Source organism: Aptenodytes forsteri, unplaced genomic scaffold (genome assembly GCF_000699145.1).
Source record: "Aptenodytes forsteri isolate BGI_AS27 unplaced genomic scaffold, ASM69914v1 Scaffold54, whole genome shotgun sequence".
NCBI lineage: Eukaryota > Metazoa > Chordata > Aves > Sphenisciformes > Spheniscidae > Aptenodytes > Aptenodytes forsteri.
The window spans coordinates 18171939-18193467 of NW_008796044.1; the positions used below are offsets into that span (position 1 = coordinate 18171939).

The window sequence follows — 21529 nt, forward strand, 5'->3', positions numbered from 1 at the left end:
GTTTTGGGGATGGGGGAGGCGTCTGCGTGACGGCGGCCTTGCGTGACGGCGGCCTTGCGTGACGCCGTCTCTCGTCACAGAAGCCCGGTGGTTCAGGCCGCTCTGTGCTTGTGGCGGTGCGACTTGTGAGTGTCCCCTTTCCTTTCCAGCCTTTCTGGGCGCCTATCTCCTTTACTCCTGGGGAACACAAGAGTTTGAGAGGCTGAAGAGGAAGAACCCTGCTGACTATGAAAACGACCAGTAATCGAGCTAATAAGGCGGTTGTTACCTCACTGTATTATCAACTTCGTGTTGCTAAGCTTGTTCACATGACTAGAAGGGTATTAAGAGGCAGATGAGTCTTGTCTAATAAACTTTAACTTTGCCTCATGATTTTGTGTGAAATCTGTGTCTTGAAGGTGGGTAGCATCAGACTTTGTGTGAAATCCGTGTCCTGAAGGTGGGTAGCATCAGATCTCTGTCTGGCTCACTCTGTAGAGGGAGGTGATCAGGCTAAAGTTTGGTAGGCTCAGATGTTTTTATGTTACAGCGTTTCCAGCTTTTTTGACTCTCCTTTCTTTGAAATGTTCCTCAGTATAACTGGTGTAGTGAGGGCTGCCTTCAGCTGGAGGCGATGTGAAGTAACAGCTCATTGATCCCTTTATCTTTCCATGGCTGGCCACTTTTTTTTTCTCTGGCCTCGAGATCTGTGAAAAACAAATAGGCCACCTGACTCGGTATCAACCAAAACTGCACGAGGTGGCTGATGGCTCAGGGTTGAATGTGGACTTTGACCCTCTGTACAGAGGCTCGCTCTTCTCAGGGAGCCCCGTGCAGAGGACAAGGGGCAGCAGGTACAAGCCGCACCGGGAGAGGTTTCATCTCCATGTAAGAAAGGAATTTTTTGCCGTGAGAACGGTCGGTCACTGGAACAACCTCCCCAGGGACATGGCGAGTCCCCAGCTGGAGGTTTTCAGGATGCGACTGGACAGGGTGCCAGATAACCTCATCTGGGCTCCCTTCCCACGAAAGGTTGGACCGGATGACCCTTCGAGGTCCCTTCTAACCTGGGCTGTTCTATGACTCTGTGATTCTAATTACCTAGTTACAGTAATTAATGTTAATTGGATGATTAACTGCAATTCTGATATCTGATTAGTGTTAATAGGCTGGATTAGAAGCTTCTTGGAAACTACCAGGAGAAACAAGACTGTTTAATACCTGAAGGTGATTTAAAAACGAATGCTAGTAGGAAAGCTACTTAAGTATGTGACAAATAAATTCACCCCGTGGCTCTAAGTGCATAAACAAGCTTCACTGTTCAAGTCCAGAGCATCTGGCTGGTTCCTTTATCCTTTTCTTCCTTTCAGTCTTCAGCTGACTGTCTTGGGCTCATGCGCCGCGCAAAGCAACATGTTTATCTCCCTGTTGTGCTATTCCTGTAGTTGGTACTGAGTTTATCTTATCCGCAGGACGGGAGTGACGTTTCCCTGTGTTAGTTTCTCGGTGTGCTCAGGGCTGGGCTGTCCAGAAGACAAAGATGCTCAGTCTCTCACTTCAGAAAGTTGGGGGGGGGGTATGCAATTTTTATAGCTGAATACTTTATTCTTTTGGGGCTCTTAACGTATGTTTAAAAAGCACAGGAGACTAAGCTCAGTCTTAGGGCTGCTCCTACTGCTCTTGTGTTTACTCCAAATACAGCCTGAGGTTGGCACAAACAGGAGCAATGCAAGTCACCCAGCGCTGCAAGTTGTGCCAAAAATACTCTGTGCTTAAATTCAACTCTGTGTTGCAGTTCGTTGGTATTTTCTAGGCAGCTTAAGCAAGCAGGGAGCAACGAACTGGCTACTACGATTGTGAGAGCTGGCAAAGATGTCTAGAGGCAGACTTTATTCAAAACTTTACTTGTGTCCTGCTTACTTAGCCTCTAAGAGCACCCACAGCAGCTGATGGGTAGCCTAAATGATGGCACGTGTGAACTTTTATGTTGGTAGCTTCAGTAAATGCTTCTTTTTCAATGCATTTCGTCTCAGCAGCTCTGCTGAAGGTGAGCAGCTCGTCTCGGTCTCTCCCACGAGGTCTCTGCCCCCGTTCACAGGCAGCTGAACTGTGTCTGAACCAGCTGCTAGACTACTGTAAGCGGCGTGGCACCTTCACCTCAGCCCTGCTGCAATGTCAGCAGGCAGGCTGGGCCTCCTCACCCTTTGCTCCGCCACCGGCCTGTCCTGACCCTGCCCAGCCGTCCTCCGCCTCCGGTGCCCCTGCGCTCGCCCAGACCGCCCGCAGGGCCCAGCCTGCCGGGCCGGGAGCCGGGTGCGGAACCTGGTACCAGCAGGGATGGCTCCTGCGGGACGTGTGGCATTCGGGAGTTTGGCCGGTGGGTATTTCAGAATCTGAACAAGGCGTTTGAAAATTTCTCAGTCATCTAATTCATCTCTGTTAGAAGTAGCGATGTTTTGTGGCTTTTTTTTTTGTTGTTGTTATAAGCTGCCTCTTTGCTGTGGCATTTTACTGGTGTGCTGGACTTGCATACACGGAAACAATTGGTTCAGTTTTTTTCCTCTTTCCCCCCCCCGCCCCCCAGTTCAGTGAATGGATTGCTGCCTGAAAGGGATATGCTGACGCTATTAGTAACCCAGAAGGACACACAACAATTTTGACATATCGTTACAAAGTACTAGTCTTACCTAGCCAAAAAAAGCTGAGAAACGACGACGTACAGAGGGCACTGCTGTCAGAGTTGAAAGAGCTGTCATTTCAAATCCTGTGCTCCAGAGGTGAAGTCAAGGCGGCTGCTGCTGCCTCTCGTTTTCCTTCTCTGTTCTATACTAGTGCCTAGTGGAAATAGCAGAAATTAGAACTCGGATGCATGTAAAGAAAGAACTTCATGGGAAAAACAATTGAGAAATTCACAGCCAAATGTAGAAGAAATTTTTAAGTTCAGCTATTTGATGTGCCATGATTTACTGTCCCATTTCCTTCCCTTCGTAAGACCCAGGAAGGTGAGATAACGAAGGGTTTTGATTCTTCCTCCCAGGGAAGCAAGACAAGCAGGGCAGAGGAAAGAGTGTAAGAAGAACCCTGGGAAATGAACAAATTTTCCAATAGTGGTTGTAGACAATATGCTGGGAAGGATTTTTATTTAATCTCAGTAAGTTTGGGCTAAGGGGAAATCACCTGTAGACAGGAACCTGACAACATGGCATTATCTTAATCTAAGTAACTCGCCTTCCACGCTGGCACTTACGCCTGCATACTAATCAATCACAGAAAACGGTAGCCTATTACAGCCGGATTTGAATTTACAATTTAGCTAAAACATAGTTCACTATTTCGTACAGTACCTTCCTACTTGAAGTAACTTAAAACGTAGTGTGCTCCAAAACCTACGCATACTTGACACGAATAACTTGGTATTCTCTTTATGTTACTCTGCAATCTCAAAAGTCTTGTACCGGACGGACACGGCGTACATGGGACAGATGTGGGAGCCAGATGCACAAGATCTCTCAGATGAGGAGGAGCGAGTACCACCAGCGAGGTCCATTTACAGACTGGTAACCTTAGACACACGCTTCTCCCACTTGTCCCAACATTTGTAAACTGAGAGGATTATAGAGAAGAGGGGAGGTGACAGGTAGCTCTTAAACGTTCTTTTCTCTAGGAGGAGCGAACCAGCGAGGTCCATTTACAGACTGGTAACCTTAGACACACGCTTCTCCCACTTGTCCCAACATTTGTAAACTGAGAGGATTATAGAGAAGAGGGGAGGTGACAGGTAGCTCTTAAACGTTCTTTTCTCTAGGCTGTTGCAATCTCATTTCACAACGGAAAAAAATTAAGGTTCCTCTTAATTACAAACTGCCCACCCACATCAGCGGGAGTTGTCGGCACCTTTTAGGAGACTAATGCAGAGTTAGACTGTGAGGTACAGAGGCAGACTGTAGCAGGGACGGCTCATCTAAAGAAACCAGTCTTGCCACATGGAGCAACTCGGCTCCAGAAAACCCTTGCGGCAGCCTCCTCCACCTTTGGGATTAGCTGTCCGGAGATTATCATCTTTGACTACGCGTTAGGATCCTTGGAAGAAGGGGTCTATTATTTATCATGCGTAACATACTTCTTACATTCCAAAACCATCTGAAAAGTATTACATCTGCTTTTTGAGTACCGTGTGCGTGGAAAGGAAGGTTAAGTAACTTCCTCATGATTCTTTCACGTACCAAGAATGAGAAGCAGAATCAAAAGCAGGATTCTCTGCTCCAAATAAGCTCGGTAAGACAATACTTACCCCAGCTGACAAACTCAAAGCTGCACACTCTGTGACTGTCACAGAAGTTAAATAAGGTTATGGCTTTTGATCTTTACCATAATACTTTGCGCCAACCACCCTTTTGCTTGCAACTACACTGTGGTGTTCTGGTAACACTTTGGTAGGTTTTAAAAAAAGGAACAGTTGGCACAACTGGTAACCTGACCAGACAAAGTACAAGTGGAAGGAGAGTAAATCATTAGCCAGACAGACAGGCCTTGAACCAGATCACTTCAGCAGATGCTAACTTAGTAATTCCCTCTTGCTCCGAAATGAACTTTGTTCCTGTAATGACTGACAGCTGATGCAACGATAAGAGAATGAAGTCTATAAAAATCTAGCTGAAGCTTGGGAAGTTCTATCTGGGACTCTTCCTACCTCCTCCCCCCGAGGCTGGTCCTACGGTCGAAGTGACAGCTCATACTGCGAAGATGCACTGTTGGAAAACGATGGTGGTCTTTTTGCTCTGCTCGCTGCTGCTCAGCCAGGTAAATAGAGATAACTATTTAAAGTGCTAATTCAAATGGTCAGGTAGTTAATAAAAGCTGTTATGATTTGCATGAATAAGAGTAACTGGCAGGAGTTAGAGGTGACAGTAGAGCTCTTTTAGAGGATTCAACGTCATAAAAAAGTAGAGTAACTGCCTAGTGAATACTGGGTTACTCTGAGACATAACTTAGCAAAAGTAATCCTGCCTCCCCTCCCACGAAGATTTAAAAACATAGTTAATTTTTATACATCTTACTTCTTTGGGGTTAGGCTACAAGCAATTATACTTTAACAGAGCATGCTATGATCTGAAAACGAGAAAGATTTCAAGTTCCTCACTGAAGACTATTGACCTCAGCATCAGAATGACCAAGCGCCCACGGTTGCTGCGCGTTCCTGACAGTCGCACTACAACTCTGTTTCAGACACGCTGTGCTTCCTTGCACCCCCGGCAGCCTGGGCTCGCGAGGCAGAGGCGGATGACACCTTTCTGGAGAGGAGTCTCACTGAGACCCATTGGAGCCTCGTGCAGGGATAACAGTGAATGCATTACAATGCTGTGCAGGTAACTAATCCTGACCAATGTTCAGGCTCAGCGACACAATATTATATTATGTAGAGGAAATTCTCGCTCATTCTCACCCAAACGAGGTATGGAGTTAATTCTGTGCATAAAAAAGATACTGGGAATGGGGATGGGGCAATAGATTTAGTCCTCTTTTGTAAGCAATGCAAACAGAGCAGAGTCCAAGCGCCCTTGATTACAAGCGTTAGTCCTTTCATTGCAACCCCAAATAACCTGTCTTTTCAGAAAAGAACATAGGATTCTAGACAGCTTTTAGGTAATCACTTAGACACCTTAAAATCAATCCTTCTTAAAGCCTGTACTGTTTACTTTAAAGCATATATTAATTAAAAGCAGTACCTTACCCTAAATTAATCACTTTAAGGTGATTACTTAAGCTCATAGTTTAAAAGACAACTAAAATATCAAAAGCCATTTAGTTCTCATCGACGCTAGACACGAGCAAATCGTCCAACTACATATAGTTAAATTGATTAGTTAAAATTACCACGTAGTGACTGAAAGCTGATTTTGTGTGGCACCTACCGTACACATACCAGAAAGCAAACAGAGACAGGGTAGAATATATTTGCATATAGCAGAAAATGGGTACAATAGGACAGGGTAGTCAGGCTGCTGTTCTGCATGCATTTGAAATGCATCATTTGGTTCTACCGAGTAACACAGGTGAACTCGAACAGCAGCTACAGGAAGGTGTAGACAGAAGGGGATTTCTGTTGTGTGCAATTTCTACACCGCAGCCTGCCCATATAGCCCTGGGTAACGTGCATTTTGGAGTTGTTATGCAAAGCAAAGAACATAAAGTGAATCAAGACGAACTGAACAGAGTTAAAGAGGTGACCACCATGTGCACGGCTACATGAGCCGAATACGAGCACTGTTGTAACGGTTGGGTAAGAGGAACACTGCTAAGGACGCATCTGAGGATGCGTGTCTGAGCCCTGCGCAGCTGGCAGTCCGAGCTGCCGGTGCCTGATGATGTTTTTTGTTTTCCAGGAAGAACCGCTGCTTCCTCAGAACAGCCTCGGAGTGACCTGTCACGACGAAGAACACCCATCGCTGTTACTGCTGACAATGCTCCACTCTACTTGTGAAATATTTATTGACCGTTCAAAAGCTAGGACAGTGAATCGAGCAATAAGCGTATTTAATGTTTCTGTCATCTGAACTGCTAAAAGGACTTCAAAGAGCTTGAGAGCATCCCCTAACCGAGGCTGTACCTCTGCAGCACACGCTTCAGGATGCCTCTCTGGCCAAGCTCAATAAAAGGACTCTGCATCTCGTGTTCATTTTGTTTTTTTGTAATGGTTCGGGTTTTGTTTGTTTTTTTTTTTTTAAGGCGTGAATTAAAAATTTACATTCAGCAAACCACCTTGGTTTTCCTTGTATCTGGTGAGCAAAGTGTACGGTGAGTGCACATCAGGCGTTTCACGCAGGAGTGCTTATTTCAAACTGCACTTTAGACATTTATCCTTCAACCTGGCAAGTACACAAAGTAGATCATCACGCTTCCATCTCATTTCAGTCTCAGCAGCTGAACTCTTATCAGTACTTCAGATAAAGGCCTGTTAGAAAGAGGGAGCAAACAAACTGGTACTACTGATAGCATTTTCAACACCCTAAATATATCCAGTGACAACTGGAAGGAAAAGTATTTCCTTTTAATTACTTCCAATCAAATTCACGTAAACAAATGTCCCAGACTGACTGTTGCCACTGAAGTATCTACTAGTTTAAAATAAATTGATCAAAATCCAGTTTTGATCAGATGCACGTGAACTTGGAGGGCTGAGAGAAACAAAGCCACTTTCGCTTAGACGCACATCAACAAGTCTAGGACACAAATACTGAACGCTCTTTGCCTTTTCTTACACACAGAGCACTAGGACCAAGAAAGCAAACTCTGCTTAGAAACGCAATACCAGGGAGGAGAAACCCCAGGCAACAGATACGAGCACAGTGGTTTTGAAGTTTAATACAGAAAATCTATTTGATATTTATTAAACTTAGTTTCTCCAGTTACAGTTTTGCATTGTACAAAGCATTTTAATGACACAGTAGTTAAAAAGATCTTTACAAATTGAAATGTGATACCCTTTTCTCCAAATATTTTAATTGCCATAAATTTGTTTAAAAATACACATTAAACGCATGTTTCAGACACTAAACTTTCTATAATCTCAATACCACAAAATACATAGAATATACTATACAGATGTGGAAAAAATCTAGTTAGTATATAATACTTTGCTCACCATTAACAGCTTTATTACGTGAAATGCACATACTGACTTAGAAATCCTAATTTTGAGCCCCAAAGTACCCTTTGAAATTTCAAATGTATTGCAACAAATAAAAATCACAGTTTGTTTTTTTTTTTTTAGGTTTTGGTTGAAGACAGATGCCTAAATATTTTGATAGAAACAAAATGTAACACATGGACTTGTCATGTACAAAGCATAAAACAGAGACATCCCATTAGTTACTAACAGTACCTTTCCGTATGATTAATAAGGGCTTCATTTATAAGTGACAGGTTAAAAGTTACCTTCCCCCACCCACAAGCCCTCCCCCAAAAGAAAAACCCTTCTTCACCAAATAATAATTTCAAATAAGATAAAGGATTTTTAATAAATATATAAGCACTTTATCCTCCATATACAAAATTCCTTAAAACAATTTAAAAGGGCGACCAGATACAAATGTCAGGAACTGTGCTTGCAAAAGTCACGCCTGGTCCTTAGAGTTGAGTTTTCAGGTGTGTAATGCCAGTGCGGCCAAAACCAAGTGCTGCAGAAGTAGCGTGCGCCCAACTACATCAGCTGTCAGGGTTGCATATAAAAACTGAAGACCGGGAACACCGCATTCCAATTTGCCCGTATCGGCTCCGTTAGCGCCCGTGGAGAGTTACAACAGGAATGGATACACTTCCATGAAGTTTCCAGATGAAATTAAAACAGGTGAAGCATTTACATAAAGCTAGCCTACACAAGCTCCGTGCTGTACCACGGCATTCCAAATTGCTCCGCATAGCGTATTCGAGTGAGACTCGGCTGCGTACTGGCAGAGAGCAGAGAGCCAACGCTGTGGGAAGGGCTGACCCAGCACAGACCAGAGCTGCTGCTCTGCCACGCTCCTATCGAGAGAAGAATCTGTTGACTGTACGGCTGACCCTTCCCTCCCCGCCTCCCCCTGCCCCAGCGCTGCTGCTGTCAAATGGCATCACGGCAGCAGAGACCGATTCCTCGACAAGTAACGGAGCTGGACATACATCACGGCTCCCTGATTGTTTGAGTTTACGTAACTTCCCTACTTCGGAAATTTGTCTCCTGGAATAGCTCTGGATTTGTCTGAGTCGGCTAGCAAAAGCTTTGGCTGCTCTTTAGACCTAGAGATGTCTAGCATTAACTTTGTTGCTTGGAAACACGGGGTTTTCCGTAACACTGATTCATCAGATGGAGTAATTTAAACCCTGACCAAAGTATTTGTCAGAAACCTAAGAATTTGGAAGTCGTTTACTCCCCAATGGGTAATTCAAACTTGACTTGCTCAGGCCCTTTTGTATCTGCCTTAGTATAAACACTGCAGTGACAGCAAATATCTGTTAGGTAAATGAAATATTAAATACAGCAAAGGTAGTCTCTCTTTCCATTTTGGCAAACTACATAATTTTCTGCCTACGGCTTTATTTTACTTGCCCCAGGCAAGCGCTACATTATTTCCATAAAGTACTGACTCTCCGTATGTTGGGGCCATTCATAAATACATTTCAGGGCATTTTTTTGTTATCACAGCAATCAAGCCTCAGCAATCTAAAGGAATATACATTGCACTCCTGTGTAATATGCAAGATTTATCACCAATAAGATGGTGATTCAGCACTCAATAAATAATATATCAATATAGTCAGTTGCACCATAATCTAAAAACAAGTATAACATATACTTTGGACAGACTGAGTTCATATATATATACATATATATTAAAAGACACATACAATACAAATTGCATACTGCCATCGAAAGCCAAGAAGAGCCGTCCATATGCTCTGCTTTATGGCTAATAGTTTCAAATCAAAATAAACGTCTCGGGCTGTTTTACTCTGGTGTCCTGAAGATCTGTTTATAATTATAAATGGTTGCACCTTATCACCTAGGAACCTGCAAGTTTGACAGCAAATTCAAATAATATCGATATCTGAGCAAGCCTAGTCTGATTAAGCCATTTTTAAGGTTCACCAACTGGGACCGCGTTCAGTGAGGGAATTAAAATTACGGCGCTGATATGTATTTAATATACAACCATCTCGGGAATCATTTAGGAAGCCAGGAGTTAGGGATTCCCTCATCGTTAGTCACTAGTGCGACTTGCATTAGTACTGAAGCGACATGCGTTTCCACTGCTGTTGTGTAGAGGTACGGAAGGACAGGTTTAGACCGTTCGCCTGCACTTTGACACGAGGGATGGAAGTCTATTACGTAGTTGCATTTTTTTTAGCTATGACATCTGACAAGGTACGTAACTTTTCTCTCGGAAACAGTGGTAAATCCCAAATTGAGATATGCTTCTGGAATCGCAAAGTTTCAATTTACCTGTTTGAGATAGCCACAGATGCGCACGGCGTTTCTTTTCAATTAACAAGACCGCTGCCTATCTCCCGTACAGACAAGAAGACCTGGGACAGCACTCCAGAGGATATTTTACTACGAAGTATACTGTCTAGGTGGGACACTTTCAACCAGTTCAGGTCCACATTTTGACACGATGTAAAAAGTCTTCTGGTCATTTGAAGCCAATTTTTTAAGATCCACTGATCTAGGGGTAAGCGATACTTTTTTTTTTAAGAGACCAATGTAGCGCGACACCAAAAGGTATTTGTGGGACTCTAGTTAAGGAAAAAAAATTCCCAGAGATGAGACCATTCCTGCTAACAGTAATGGTAACTGTGCACAAAGGAGCAAGCCAAAAAACAGCCATGCTGGCTAGTGCAGCACTACACAAAAAATAAACTATGAATGCAACTTCTACGAAGGTAATTTTTATATAGCGTCAAAAGTGTGCTAGGCACTTTAGAGTATTAAAGGAAAAATAGTTGACAGTGTCCCATTAACCAAGATGTGGAGTTTGAGGGTACAGAGTTCTGTCTCGAACAGCAAACGCTAACAGAAACGTGACCTTGCACAGTGATTCAATAAAAAGGATGCTCCAACAGACCTGAAGACTCAATTCAGCTATCGTGGAAAAAGTCACAGGTCTGTTACCCATGTATCGAGTCGTACGTAGCAAAGCTTTTCTGGAAGTACAAAACACGCTGGAACGCAAAGGAAGCTCTACGAATATGCAGCTACCTTTTAGTAGGTTACTAATTTGCAAAACTTCTAAACTCTTAAAGCCCATAGGACATACTGCAGTACTAAGTAGCGTAGAATTCTATTCCTTCTCTCGAGGTTGCCATGATTTTGGCACTTAACTACAACTACACAAAAGGTTTAGTGCAATAGTTTTCCTGAACATGCACGTTCATATCTGGTACAGAATAAAGGGTTAAATGGGAGAGAAAACAAAGCAGCATTCCACAATCTCACTCCAAAGGATTCAGAGTTTGACTCTTCAAAAGGAGACCACCACAATGAGAAGTCAGTTTGTGTGACAGACACGAGTACTTTTAAAAAGGAAATGGAATTTTACCAAAGTACTGCAGAAGACCACTGCATACAGTATACCTGGTCCTGCTGTAAAACATCTTGTAAACAGTTCATAAAATCTTCATCTAAAAGTAAGGCATAAGGCACACCAGACATGTTAGGGGCACTAAGCAATACTGAAAGCAGTAGCATTTGAAACCTTTTACTCAGACAAGCACCTTATGCGGAAAGGTACTTTGGTTTACACTTTTTGGGAGCAGTCAGTTGCAACTCCGTGAACCATTTCTGTTGCACCAAGTCGCTCCCTTGCAAGTGAGTATTATGCTCCATCAAACATTAACGGGACCTTCATTAACACGGGGTAAATACAAGTTTTAAATCCATTCTGCATCAAAACAGTCAGATAATTTCCCTGTAATAGCAGGTGTGCTCCCACCCCACGATGGCTGTTGCACTGTCATCCTGTAGTGTCCGTTACCTATCAGACCCTAAAAGGAAAAAATGGACCTCAATTTCTACTTAAGATTCCTGGTTTCTCAGTCAATGGAAAAGATGCAAATGACAGTTCTGGTAGGAACTTAACTGCTGTTGGTTTTTTAACCACAAAGTTCACCGATTCTCTAAGTGTCAAAAAATGACAAAGCAAGGAAACAAAATGTATTTTAAATGAAGAGATACAAAAAAGCACAAGATTGTCCATTTCAGAAACCTTTCCTGTATGCATCGCACCTACCAGACTGACGTTCATTCCTACACCATTACTTCGATATCACATTAAATGCAAATTGCTGTAATGTTTTGTGATTGTTATAGTGTTAATCGATGTTTTGAAACTGCCTTGAAAACAATCCAAGTCAGATCCAGCTAAATACTTTTCCATATAAATTTCTTTATAATTCATTTAAATGAAGTATCTTAATACGTAGAAGAATATCTGGAACTTTTCTATTTAGTACAAAATCTGCAATAATAAATCTGTAGTTGTCATTTATTAGTTGACTCATAGGCATTAGGCGTGAAAAGTATGGTGTCCCTACACGTTAGAACCTATCAACCCTAGTTCCTTTTACAGGCTCTACCACCACAAGACATTACAGAGTAACAAAGCTCACAAAGTACTTAAATAAAGTGTCTATGTTTAATTTCTGCTAAGTACTCGAAAGGGTAAATTTAGGGAAGAAATAGCTAAAAACTGCCCAAAACTGGGCTTTTCAAAATTAAAATTAAAAAAATTAAAATAAATAGGATTTAAACGGACTATTTATGTATTATGACTGGAATTCCAATGATCTATCCGTGATAGATCAGCAAAACTACACCTTTATATGTAGCAAATTTTAAAATATTTAAATAACTTAAAACGGGAATACTGAAGAAGTCCATTAACCAGATGATTTGGGGTTAAAACACAAAACACAAATGAGGATGGGAGACATGTGAAAGCATTCCTTGCTCTTAGTGTCAACTAAGCAATGTGTTATGGCAGTCTTCCTTATCGACATGACACAGTGTTGTGGAGATAAATCAGAGGCAGCGAGAAAAACGTGTTCGATTTTCCATTCCTTCAGTTCAAAATATCACTTGGCATCCAGGCGCAACCAATGTAATCCCTGACGGGTGTAACGCACTAGGTCTGTCATGATGCTCGAATTAAAAATCAGAGGGCCCATAACTTTATCCAGTTCAGCAAAGAACTCTAAAACAACAGAAACACAAGTTAAGCCACGCGTGTATTTTTACATGGGAAACATTACACCCAAACTCCTCATCTTTTCAGCATGAATCTTTTAGATTAAGACAGAAGAAAAGAAAGATGGCTGAAAGATGGAAGAATAAAAGTAAAGGAAAAAGGTCCTTTCTAATCAATTTCTCTACTCTTCTGCAGAAGACTGGTCGATAAGAATAATTAGAGTACGGTTAAACTCTTGTAAGACTTCCTCGGCCTCCCCCCTCAAATGTGTATTCCACTTCAGAATTTCAGAATGGAAACGTACCAAGTCCCTCTTCCTACACCTAACGTTTTACAGGAAATGCAACAAAGATTTTTATTTTTTTTTTTACACACATAGCTGGTAGGAAACATTACATCTCCAACACCAGCTTGACAGCCGAGACAACCAGCCCGGGGTGTCACTGTAATCGAAGGTCCAACTTTCCACCTTACTTTTGCAGAGGACCTGGTTAAGCATCCTGTGCACCATTAACCGCACCTCCAAGATGCAAAGCCGAGGAGCATTTCAGCACGCTCCGGTACGTCTGATGTTATAATCCACCTGTGCCAGCCCTTACCCTTCTGTTCTTTAGACAGCTGTTCGGCTTGGTCCCAAATTTCAGTGGCATAGAGGAAGTTGGACGTAACTTGGACGTAGCTGGCTGCCATCTGATGGATCCTCTGGGGGATCGTCACCGAAGACCCGCTCCCTGAAGGGTTGGCTGCCCCGGAAGAGTAATTTCCTGAATTCCCTGGAGACAGCTTTGGAGAGACTGGTGACGGCATACCGACAGGCTTGCTGCTTAACCAAAGAAAAACATTACATTGTAAAATGCAAATATACGTACTTCAGTCCTATCATGCTGTAAGATTAATACTCTCCAAGACCTCTCTTCCCACATCTCAGGGCGTGAGATGCTAAAGCACTCCCACTTTACACGCCAAGAAGTCAGGGTTTGCCCTACAACAAATGAAACGCGTGAGCTGGTAACAAGTGCTGAGGATCCTCCAACTCTTACGTTTTAGCTTCACAGCCAAAACCTCATTACCAAACCTCATCATCTTTTAATTCAATAAAATCTTAAATTCATTGTTTAAATAAATTGAACCTTAAAGAGTAATAATGAAAACATTACAACTACGTGGTAACTATACTGCCGTATTACACGTTCAGGTAACACGATGCAAATCTGAAATGCCCTCCTAAAACTCACAGAGTAACCTATCACGGGTCCATTGCTGGGTTTTAAAGAAGAGAATTAGACTGTTACGCTACAGAGCGGACAACCCTGAAAGGACTTGTAGCCGTCTGGGCTTGCAGCATTAATAAAGCTATGGTTTTGAGGGGAAAAAGCATTAAATAAAACAACAAAACTCACAGAGATGAGAGACTTGTGTGTTAGTGACACACTGACCCTTTTTTTTGCCACAAGGAGTTGCCTGACAAACTCTCTGCAGGGCACTATTGCAAGCAGCAGTCTTCCAAGCCTTTTATGAGAATAATCACGCAAACAACCCAGTCAAAATCTACACCCTTAGAACAATCACCCCAACACTTTAAAGAGTGGAAAGCTACTCTTCGAGCACCCCAGGCACACAGCTTATGTAGAAAACTAGCTAGAAGTTGAGAAATACAGGTAACAGCTTTTACTACTTACCTTCCCATACCAGGTGATGGTGCTTGAGAATTATTATAGGAATTCTGTTTAGGGAAAAATAAATTTGTCACCGGATTTATGCTTGTACTTTAACTAGCTACACTTTATCTGGTTATTTAATTGGTTATTTGTGAACAAATGAATTTTTGTAGTTTTTCTTTTAAGCAATAGCCAAAGTTCTGAATAATATCAAAGTAAATTCAAATTTGGGAAAATATCCTTTCTTACTGATGACCAAGACACAAATTAAGGGATTATTTTAGCAACACAAAGGCCACTAAATATGCATAGGATTGGAGTAGTCCCCTGTTGTAACCATTAGATCCCATTGCCTCATGAGAACCTTTTGGTTTTTTCAGCCCATTAATAGGAAGAAATCTGTTATTACTGGCATTGAACAATTAAAGAGGTCTCAAAAAATCTGAGAAGTCAGGCTGTGACAAGCCTGTTTCCTCTTAGTATTGACAGCTGGAACTTTCAGAGAAACCCAGTGACGTTAGCTACATACCCCCAAGTGTCCCTTTGAAAACCTCAGTCTAGATTAAGGACTGAGTAACATTACAGAAGTATCGTAACTGTTTTTCTCATCTGCAACATCTTGATTCAAATAGATTCATTCAAAGGGCATTTCTCAATCTCCTTTCCCTGACAGCACTTTAAAATCAGTTGCACAGGAATTTAGATGAATTCACTGGGGGCGGGGGGGGGGGAAATATTCAGAAAGACCACGTTGGTTTTGAATTAGAAGTTGGCTCTGGTGCCAGCTCTTGCGAAGGCTGAAAAGCTGCAGCCCATGTAATATACCCTGAGGTCCTGAATTCCCTTAAGCTTAAACATGAAAGTGAAGTTTCAGCTTCTTATATCTGCAGCAAGAAAAACATTTTTAAATTCTCCTTGAAGCCTACTGAATTTGTTAAAGACGACAAAAGCTAGATCAAATTATTAATAGAGAGCTATCATGCTAGGACCAGTAGGGTTACGACAGCCACGCTGCCTCTTCCCAGCTTTAAACTACTCAACTTTAATATACTTTCAAGGTCCAGTTCTAAACAGGGTATATTCCAAATTCACACGTAGCAGTCTGAAAAGCGGATTCAGGAATTTTAAGTGATGTAGAGCTTTAATTTGATTAGGTTTTAATATTCTAAGAAAATACATATGCAGTTACCTTCAGATGTTCAGTCAGAGTTTTAGAATATTTCAATGCACTTTCCTTTTTCAGTTTGAAAAGCCTTAGGTATAGTAGAGATTGACACCGAAGACTGACCAAAGACAGAACAACAAAATATTTACAGTTAAACTCAAGTTTATGACAACTCAGTGAATTTCACAAATCTAGCAGCTGTGTTTTTTAATCTTTCTCTGCCAACTCCGACAAGCCAGCTCTCAAGTTGTAACTCAACCAAAAAATCCATAACCACCTCTGAATTTGCAAGGAAATAAAAACAGCTCTGTGTGCCTTAAGCTGAAACCATACTTTTCAGTGACCTTGCTGATATAATCAGTTTCCAGTTCTGAGCTTAGGAGCCAACACTACGTCACTTCCTAGACGAGGGTTTCATTTATTTGTCGCTCGTCAGGACATATTGAGCCTAAAGCATTCTGCCATGGCCTCCCCTTTCTTTTCCACCTGACACCAATTGGTTCTGGTCCTCTACACCTGCTGCAGCCATTTCATTAATCCAGGAGGCTCGTGACAATTCTTTACAGCCAGTCCAAATTTTGACTTATCACTGGGGGAGTACAGGGGAAAGACCCCCATCCTTTCTGCTGTTACTCCTTAGTATTTCAAAGACTTGGCCCTCGCTGTCAACATCCCCTCTGCCCCAATTTACAGTAATCAGATATGCAGCATTAATCTTTACATACAGCCAAGTGGAAAACTCATGTATTTGGTTCAGAAACACCTGACAACTCAGCGCAATACAGCATTTCATGCAGATAACACATTTGAAATTAATCAGTGCATTGTATTAAGTTCAGAATACACATACCAAAGCACTGCTAGCCTTTTATCTGCAGCCGTAGCATCCGGTGCCAAGTAATTCTTCAGTTTCATAGTGTATCTACAAAGAAAGACATCAAGTAAACAACAAAATAAAGATTACAGTATCATTTATCAACCACAAAACACTGACTTTCTTATGACTTTCTAGTTTCAACTGTCTTCACCATTTCAGGAACCTCTCTCAGACCCTAAACAAAATGCTGACTCTGTAGGAATTGGAATAATTTTGCTTCTCATGTGTTATGCGTTGTAGAGAGACTTGAAGAGCCTCAGCAGAAAGCATCTCAACCTTCATGAAAACACTTTAAGCCTCAGCAACTGGAACAAACTGGTAAGCGATCCAGTTTTATTGGAGAATGATAAGAGATCTCAAAAGCTGGCGGCAAAACTTCAGTGAATCGAGAAGCTCTGATTTCCAGACCTCCTTCCCACCCACTTGACTTTTGTACGTGCTTTGCAATGCTTACTTGATTAATTCCACAGTTTCTGAATACATAGGGAACGGGGACTTGGATTCCTGAGCATTTTTCTCCAATGCATTCCCACACTCAATGAATGACACTACAGCATCTAGGTAGTACACAGCCTTCTCAAACCTGTCAGACTGAGGAGATTGGAAAAAACTTTTAAGGACAAAAACCAGAGAGGAAGTACAAGAAAACTCCAGTACAGAAGGGCAGCAAAATGGCAAAAGCAGTAAACAAACCCCAGTATAATGTGCAAACATTGGGTAAGTATTGGAGATTCACTTACCAATGCATCTGCATTATGTTTTAACTTCTTTGCTTCTTGTAAATAATGATCAGCTGAGTAAGTCCTGCAACAGAGGACACAAATTTATGGACTCAGCCCCACCCATACTGCATTTCCTTTTATGACTGAAGTTTCTTAATGTTGCCAAATATCATATTTTTTCTGTCTTAACTCAAGTTACAGGAGCTACTCTATGATAAAACTGTTAAAAAAGTTGTGAAAATAGTTAGCTAGTATGCTTAGTTACAGTATGATAAAACTGTTAAAAATAGTTTAAAGCTAGTTCTCCAGTTTCAGGTAATTCAAAACAGTATTTCAAGCAAGTTGATAAGTACCCATGATTTGGTTACATTTATTGCATTTGATAGTCAAGCAAACCAAACACTTGACCAACAACAGGGGCAGGGGGAAGGAAAAAAACTGCAAAATTTGAGGACAAATTAATCCAGCGCCTCCAGGACTGGCATTACTGAGAGTGTGAAATATTTAAAAATTATTATAATAATACAAAATAATCAAGATGCATTCAGGTGTTAATTGCTTTTGCTTAGCCACCCAGGACAATCAAGGCTAAGTGACTTTCATGACTAGATTAGCAGAAGGAAATCATAAAAGTGTAATCATACATTTCAATCTATTAACGTATTACCTATGAGTTGATTAACGTTTGAAATAAATTCTCCCATCCATCCTATCTTAATTTTCTAAGAATTAAAGATATTTGAAATCAACATTTTTAACAGTCCACTTACAGGAAACTGATGTTGCTACAAAGCAGCAGTTAATATTAAAAATATTATATACCTACAAAATTCGTTCAATCAGTTCTAGGCCCAAGAAATCCTAAAATGTCTCAATCGTAACCCTAAGGTTATAACATGACGCCATTCCAAAGCACAATTACTGCTCCCTGGAGGGTGCTCTCACTGTGTCTTCCTATACTTCAATACACATTCAGTTTGGTTTTTTTTTTAAAGTTTGATCTTATCTCAATTTCTTGGCCCTGTTTTCTCTTGGAATAATTACAAAATCCCCGCAAACTATTTTGTCATAAACGATTGATTGATAGCGTAATCATCCAATTCACTTAACTTTTTCCTTTTTTTTTTCTTTAAGGAATAACTATCTGGAAAAAACCACCGACCAGCTAGCTTGCCCACTTCCAAAGAGTTCTTAACCAGGAAGTTACTTTTACATTTGATATAAGCATAATTTTATCTGCAAAGTGAATTTAAAGAGAAGAACAAAGAGAAATGCTTTAAGAGCAAGCATTGTGCTGAGATTTGAATCGGTACAAGTGAAACCTAAAGTCTGCACAAGACGGTAAAGTATTTGTTTTATTGTCTTTTCAGGATATTTTCTTTGACCCCACAGGATTAAATCCCAATCCCGCTCTTGTGGATCTGGAATTTCAAAAACGAAGGCTCCTCTCTACTGTCAATGACCGCAACTCCTGACCCTAGAGGACGCGGGCTCTGTTCACAAGAGAACAGGCAGACAGGTAGCAGCAGTGTCCTGGTGCATGCAAAAACAGAACAACCCTGAGCTATTTAAGTCTACTGCGCGGTCCTTTTATGCTCGGCAGGAATGTACAGGGCAGGCTACGGTTCCTTCTCAAGGACTGCGCTGTCTGCCAAGTAAACGGCACAGGGAGCAGCCAGACAAGCACATGGCTGCAGGAGCAACGTGCAGCTCTCCAGAGCGTGAGCCTGACTTAACGTCTTTTGTGAAGCAAAACGAGGACTCTTCTCCACGGGGAGCTGGCTATGCTCCGCGACTCACATCCCCACAAAGGGAGAGGCACCTTCTGCTGTTCTTACCTGTCATCAAAAACAAGTTTTGCTCTTCTTGACTTTGAGCTTTCCGTAGACTGAGCAGACGCAGGAGGGCAGTTTGATGAATTGTTCAGAATCTTTTCCTGAAAGGAAAATGGTTGCCCAATAATAAATTTAAAGAACAGCTAAACCTTCTCTGCCTTCAAGAAAAGCATTTGTTGTATAAATTTCTCCCATGACTTCAGGCATTATATACAGTAAGGTCAGTTTTGCAGCTGCTTTAGCTGCCGTTCACCATAGGCAGTAACACAGCTTCCACGAGGCTTTCACCTCATGCTGGCACAGAGGTAGACACAGAGGCTATAATCAAGCTCCTCACTCTAATACACCAGATCTCCATTAGAGGAAAGAATGCAGCTGAGGCTTTCTGGACACACCTGAGTCCAGGAAATCCCTCCCTGAATCTCCCACGTCACTGTTTCTAAGTCCTGTTTTTCCACTCTAACAAAGAGATGATGAATATTTTTATGATTTCTCATTTCTATCAACCATACACTCTGCTGAATGTCTTTGCCTTGAAAAAAAAAAAGTTATTTTGGAAGGATAAGCATCATCTTCAGGGAGAAAAGTTAGCTGTCTTCACAACACACTGTCCTTGCTCCCCTAAATTATACACGGCTCAACATGACACTTCAGGCTAAAGACTGGACACTAGAAACATTCCATGAATCATAAGTGAATCCATTTTTAGTAGCTAAACAGTATAAAACAACTCCCCAGCTTCATATGTGTTTTCCGCTCTCTTGATTTATCATGACCAAAGGCCACCTATATAGATCTATTTCATAACCTACATTTATCAGATTATTGCTAACCAGAAGGATCCTGGAGTTGCAAGGCACCAGATTTGCACGGCAAGGTATTATCTACCATCGTAACGTGGAAACAATAACAAAACATGCAGTGCAATGCAGGAAGAGTATATACTACTTTAAGAAAGGCATGACTAAGCATATCTGAAGTATAAAACGATAAACATCTCACAAATTAACAACTGGCTTAGGGACATTTCTACGCTGATGAATTAAGAAAGGGCAGAGCCTCAGCCTGTAAGCTAAATTCACTATCTACAGTTCCTGGAAGTGTCTACGCAGCCACCGATACACGCAACCCTGCCAGGCTTCTAAGATCTCATCGTATTGGCATCTGAAGTAATACAGCATGTCTCCCAGTTCAGATATTCATGAACTCCACCCTGATGACTAAGTTACTTTCTGCCGTTGCTAATGTCTGTCTGCTGCTTTACTCCTCCCCAAATCAACTATCCTTCCTGAACATTTTTAGACTTTGCTTCTAAGCTTTTCAGAGACTGCAAATCCCACTACTGAGGTTTAGCAGTTGCTTAACTACCGGGGTTTCCACAGCCTGTCGGAGGCTTTGGGGCTTTGCTGCAGAGAGCTTGGAGACAGCCGCACCAGCACCTGCAGCACACGCTGGAATTGCAAAGACAAAGGTGAAATCCCTCCCAGTTAAACATACCACGCTCAACAACTAGCTATACAATAGAAACTGCTCATCACAGGTATTCAACAATACACTCTCAGATGTCCTCACAGGCTAATTTCTGTCCAGTAATACATATTTATATACTGATGAAAAAGCACATTACAATTTAGCGACCTAAGAGTATCATCATCTTATAATATTTTTAAATTCCACCATCTAAATATCTTCCTAACCTACACCTCTTAAAAAACATTTTCTGCACCATCTTTATAACCATGTTTTCTCTACTCCAACCATGGAGAGCACTTGTACCTTCCTGAGCTGGTGTTAAAATAATCTTCCTGGGGTCCCACAGTGTCATAAAATGAGCGCTATAGCTTCGCATCCTAGCACTGAGTGTGGACCGAGCTCCTGCTCTCCTTAAAAAAATCAGGGCAAGATCTGTATCTGCTCCGATGAAACAAGACTAACCTCACTGTTCCGTTTACTGTTGTGTAAACAGCTTTCTAGTGATATTTCTTATTAACGAATTAAACAATAAATAAGCAGCATCAGTAATCAGAAGATGACTAAACACATTTCACTAATTAACATAAGAATTTGGTAGGAATAAGTATTAGTATTCCGTGATCTCTCCCAAGTTATTTTCTAATTTATAGACTTCCAAGGTAGTTAAGCACTACGACATGAAACAATGCATATCTAAAACTAATTACATTTTAACTTGAACTGCAAGTTATTGTTTAGATCACACTGAGCATGTCAAACTGCAAAGCAAAGCACAGGCTTAAGGCATTTACAGGATAAGCCCTTTACCTTGGTTTCTTTAGCACTGCTAGAACCCTTCCCCTCTGTCTTCTTTTGTTTAGAAGATGAGCTGCTTTTACTGCCACTGCTACTCTCCTTGCTAAGGTTGCTGCTGGACTTCAAGGATGACGACTGACTGACCGTCCTCTTCCGGGACCCGTGTTCTTGCTTGGAATCTTTCTGCAGGACTGGGGCAGCAGGAGATGGCAGTAAATCCTTCTCTTTAACAGCACTTGGCTTTGAAGACCTGGACAAAAGGAACAAATTCAGGTTTTTTTTTTTCCCCTTAAGAAACAAAAA

General features: G+C 41.6%; 2 protein-coding genes across 4 annotated transcripts in view; one reads left to right on the top strand and one right to left on the bottom strand.

The window, feature by feature from the left end:
- The first annotated feature begins 4722 nt into the window (after positions 1–4722).
- Positions 4723–6611, top strand: LEAP2 (liver enriched antimicrobial peptide 2). The gene is made up of 3 exons (XM_009286088.2): positions 4723–4779; positions 5206–5345; positions 6363–6611. The coding sequence occupies exons 1-3, from the start codon at positions 4723–4725 to the stop codon at positions 6397–6399; spliced, it is 234 nt and encodes a 77-aa protein (XP_009284363.1). The 3' UTR covers positions 6400–6611.
- Positions 6612–7337: 726 nt separating this feature from the next.
- AFF4 (AF4/FMR2 family member 4) overlaps positions 7338–21529 on the bottom strand; it is a 39547-nt gene continuing 25355 nt past the window's right edge. For 2 of the 3 annotated variants that reach the window (XM_009285945.2, XM_019473862.1), the window contains exons 14-22: positions 21239–21476; positions 18962–19059; positions 17142–17205; positions 16856–16992; positions 16375–16446; positions 15549–15642; positions 14381–14424; positions 13301–13524; positions 7338–12707 (exon numbers count right to left, since the gene is read on the bottom strand). In XM_009285945.2, the coding sequence (XP_009284220.1) occupies positions 12589–12707; positions 13301–13524; positions 14381–14424; positions 15549–15642; positions 16375–16446; positions 16856–16992; positions 17142–17205; positions 18962–19059; positions 21239–21476 (1090 nt within the window). In that variant the 3' untranslated portion in view covers positions 7338–12588. The remainder of the gene's footprint in view (positions 12708–13300; positions 13525–14380; positions 14425–15548; positions 15643–16374; positions 16447–16855; positions 16993–17141; positions 17206–18961; positions 19060–21238; positions 21477–21529) is intronic. The other variant, XM_009285946.2, reaches the window with a different exon arrangement.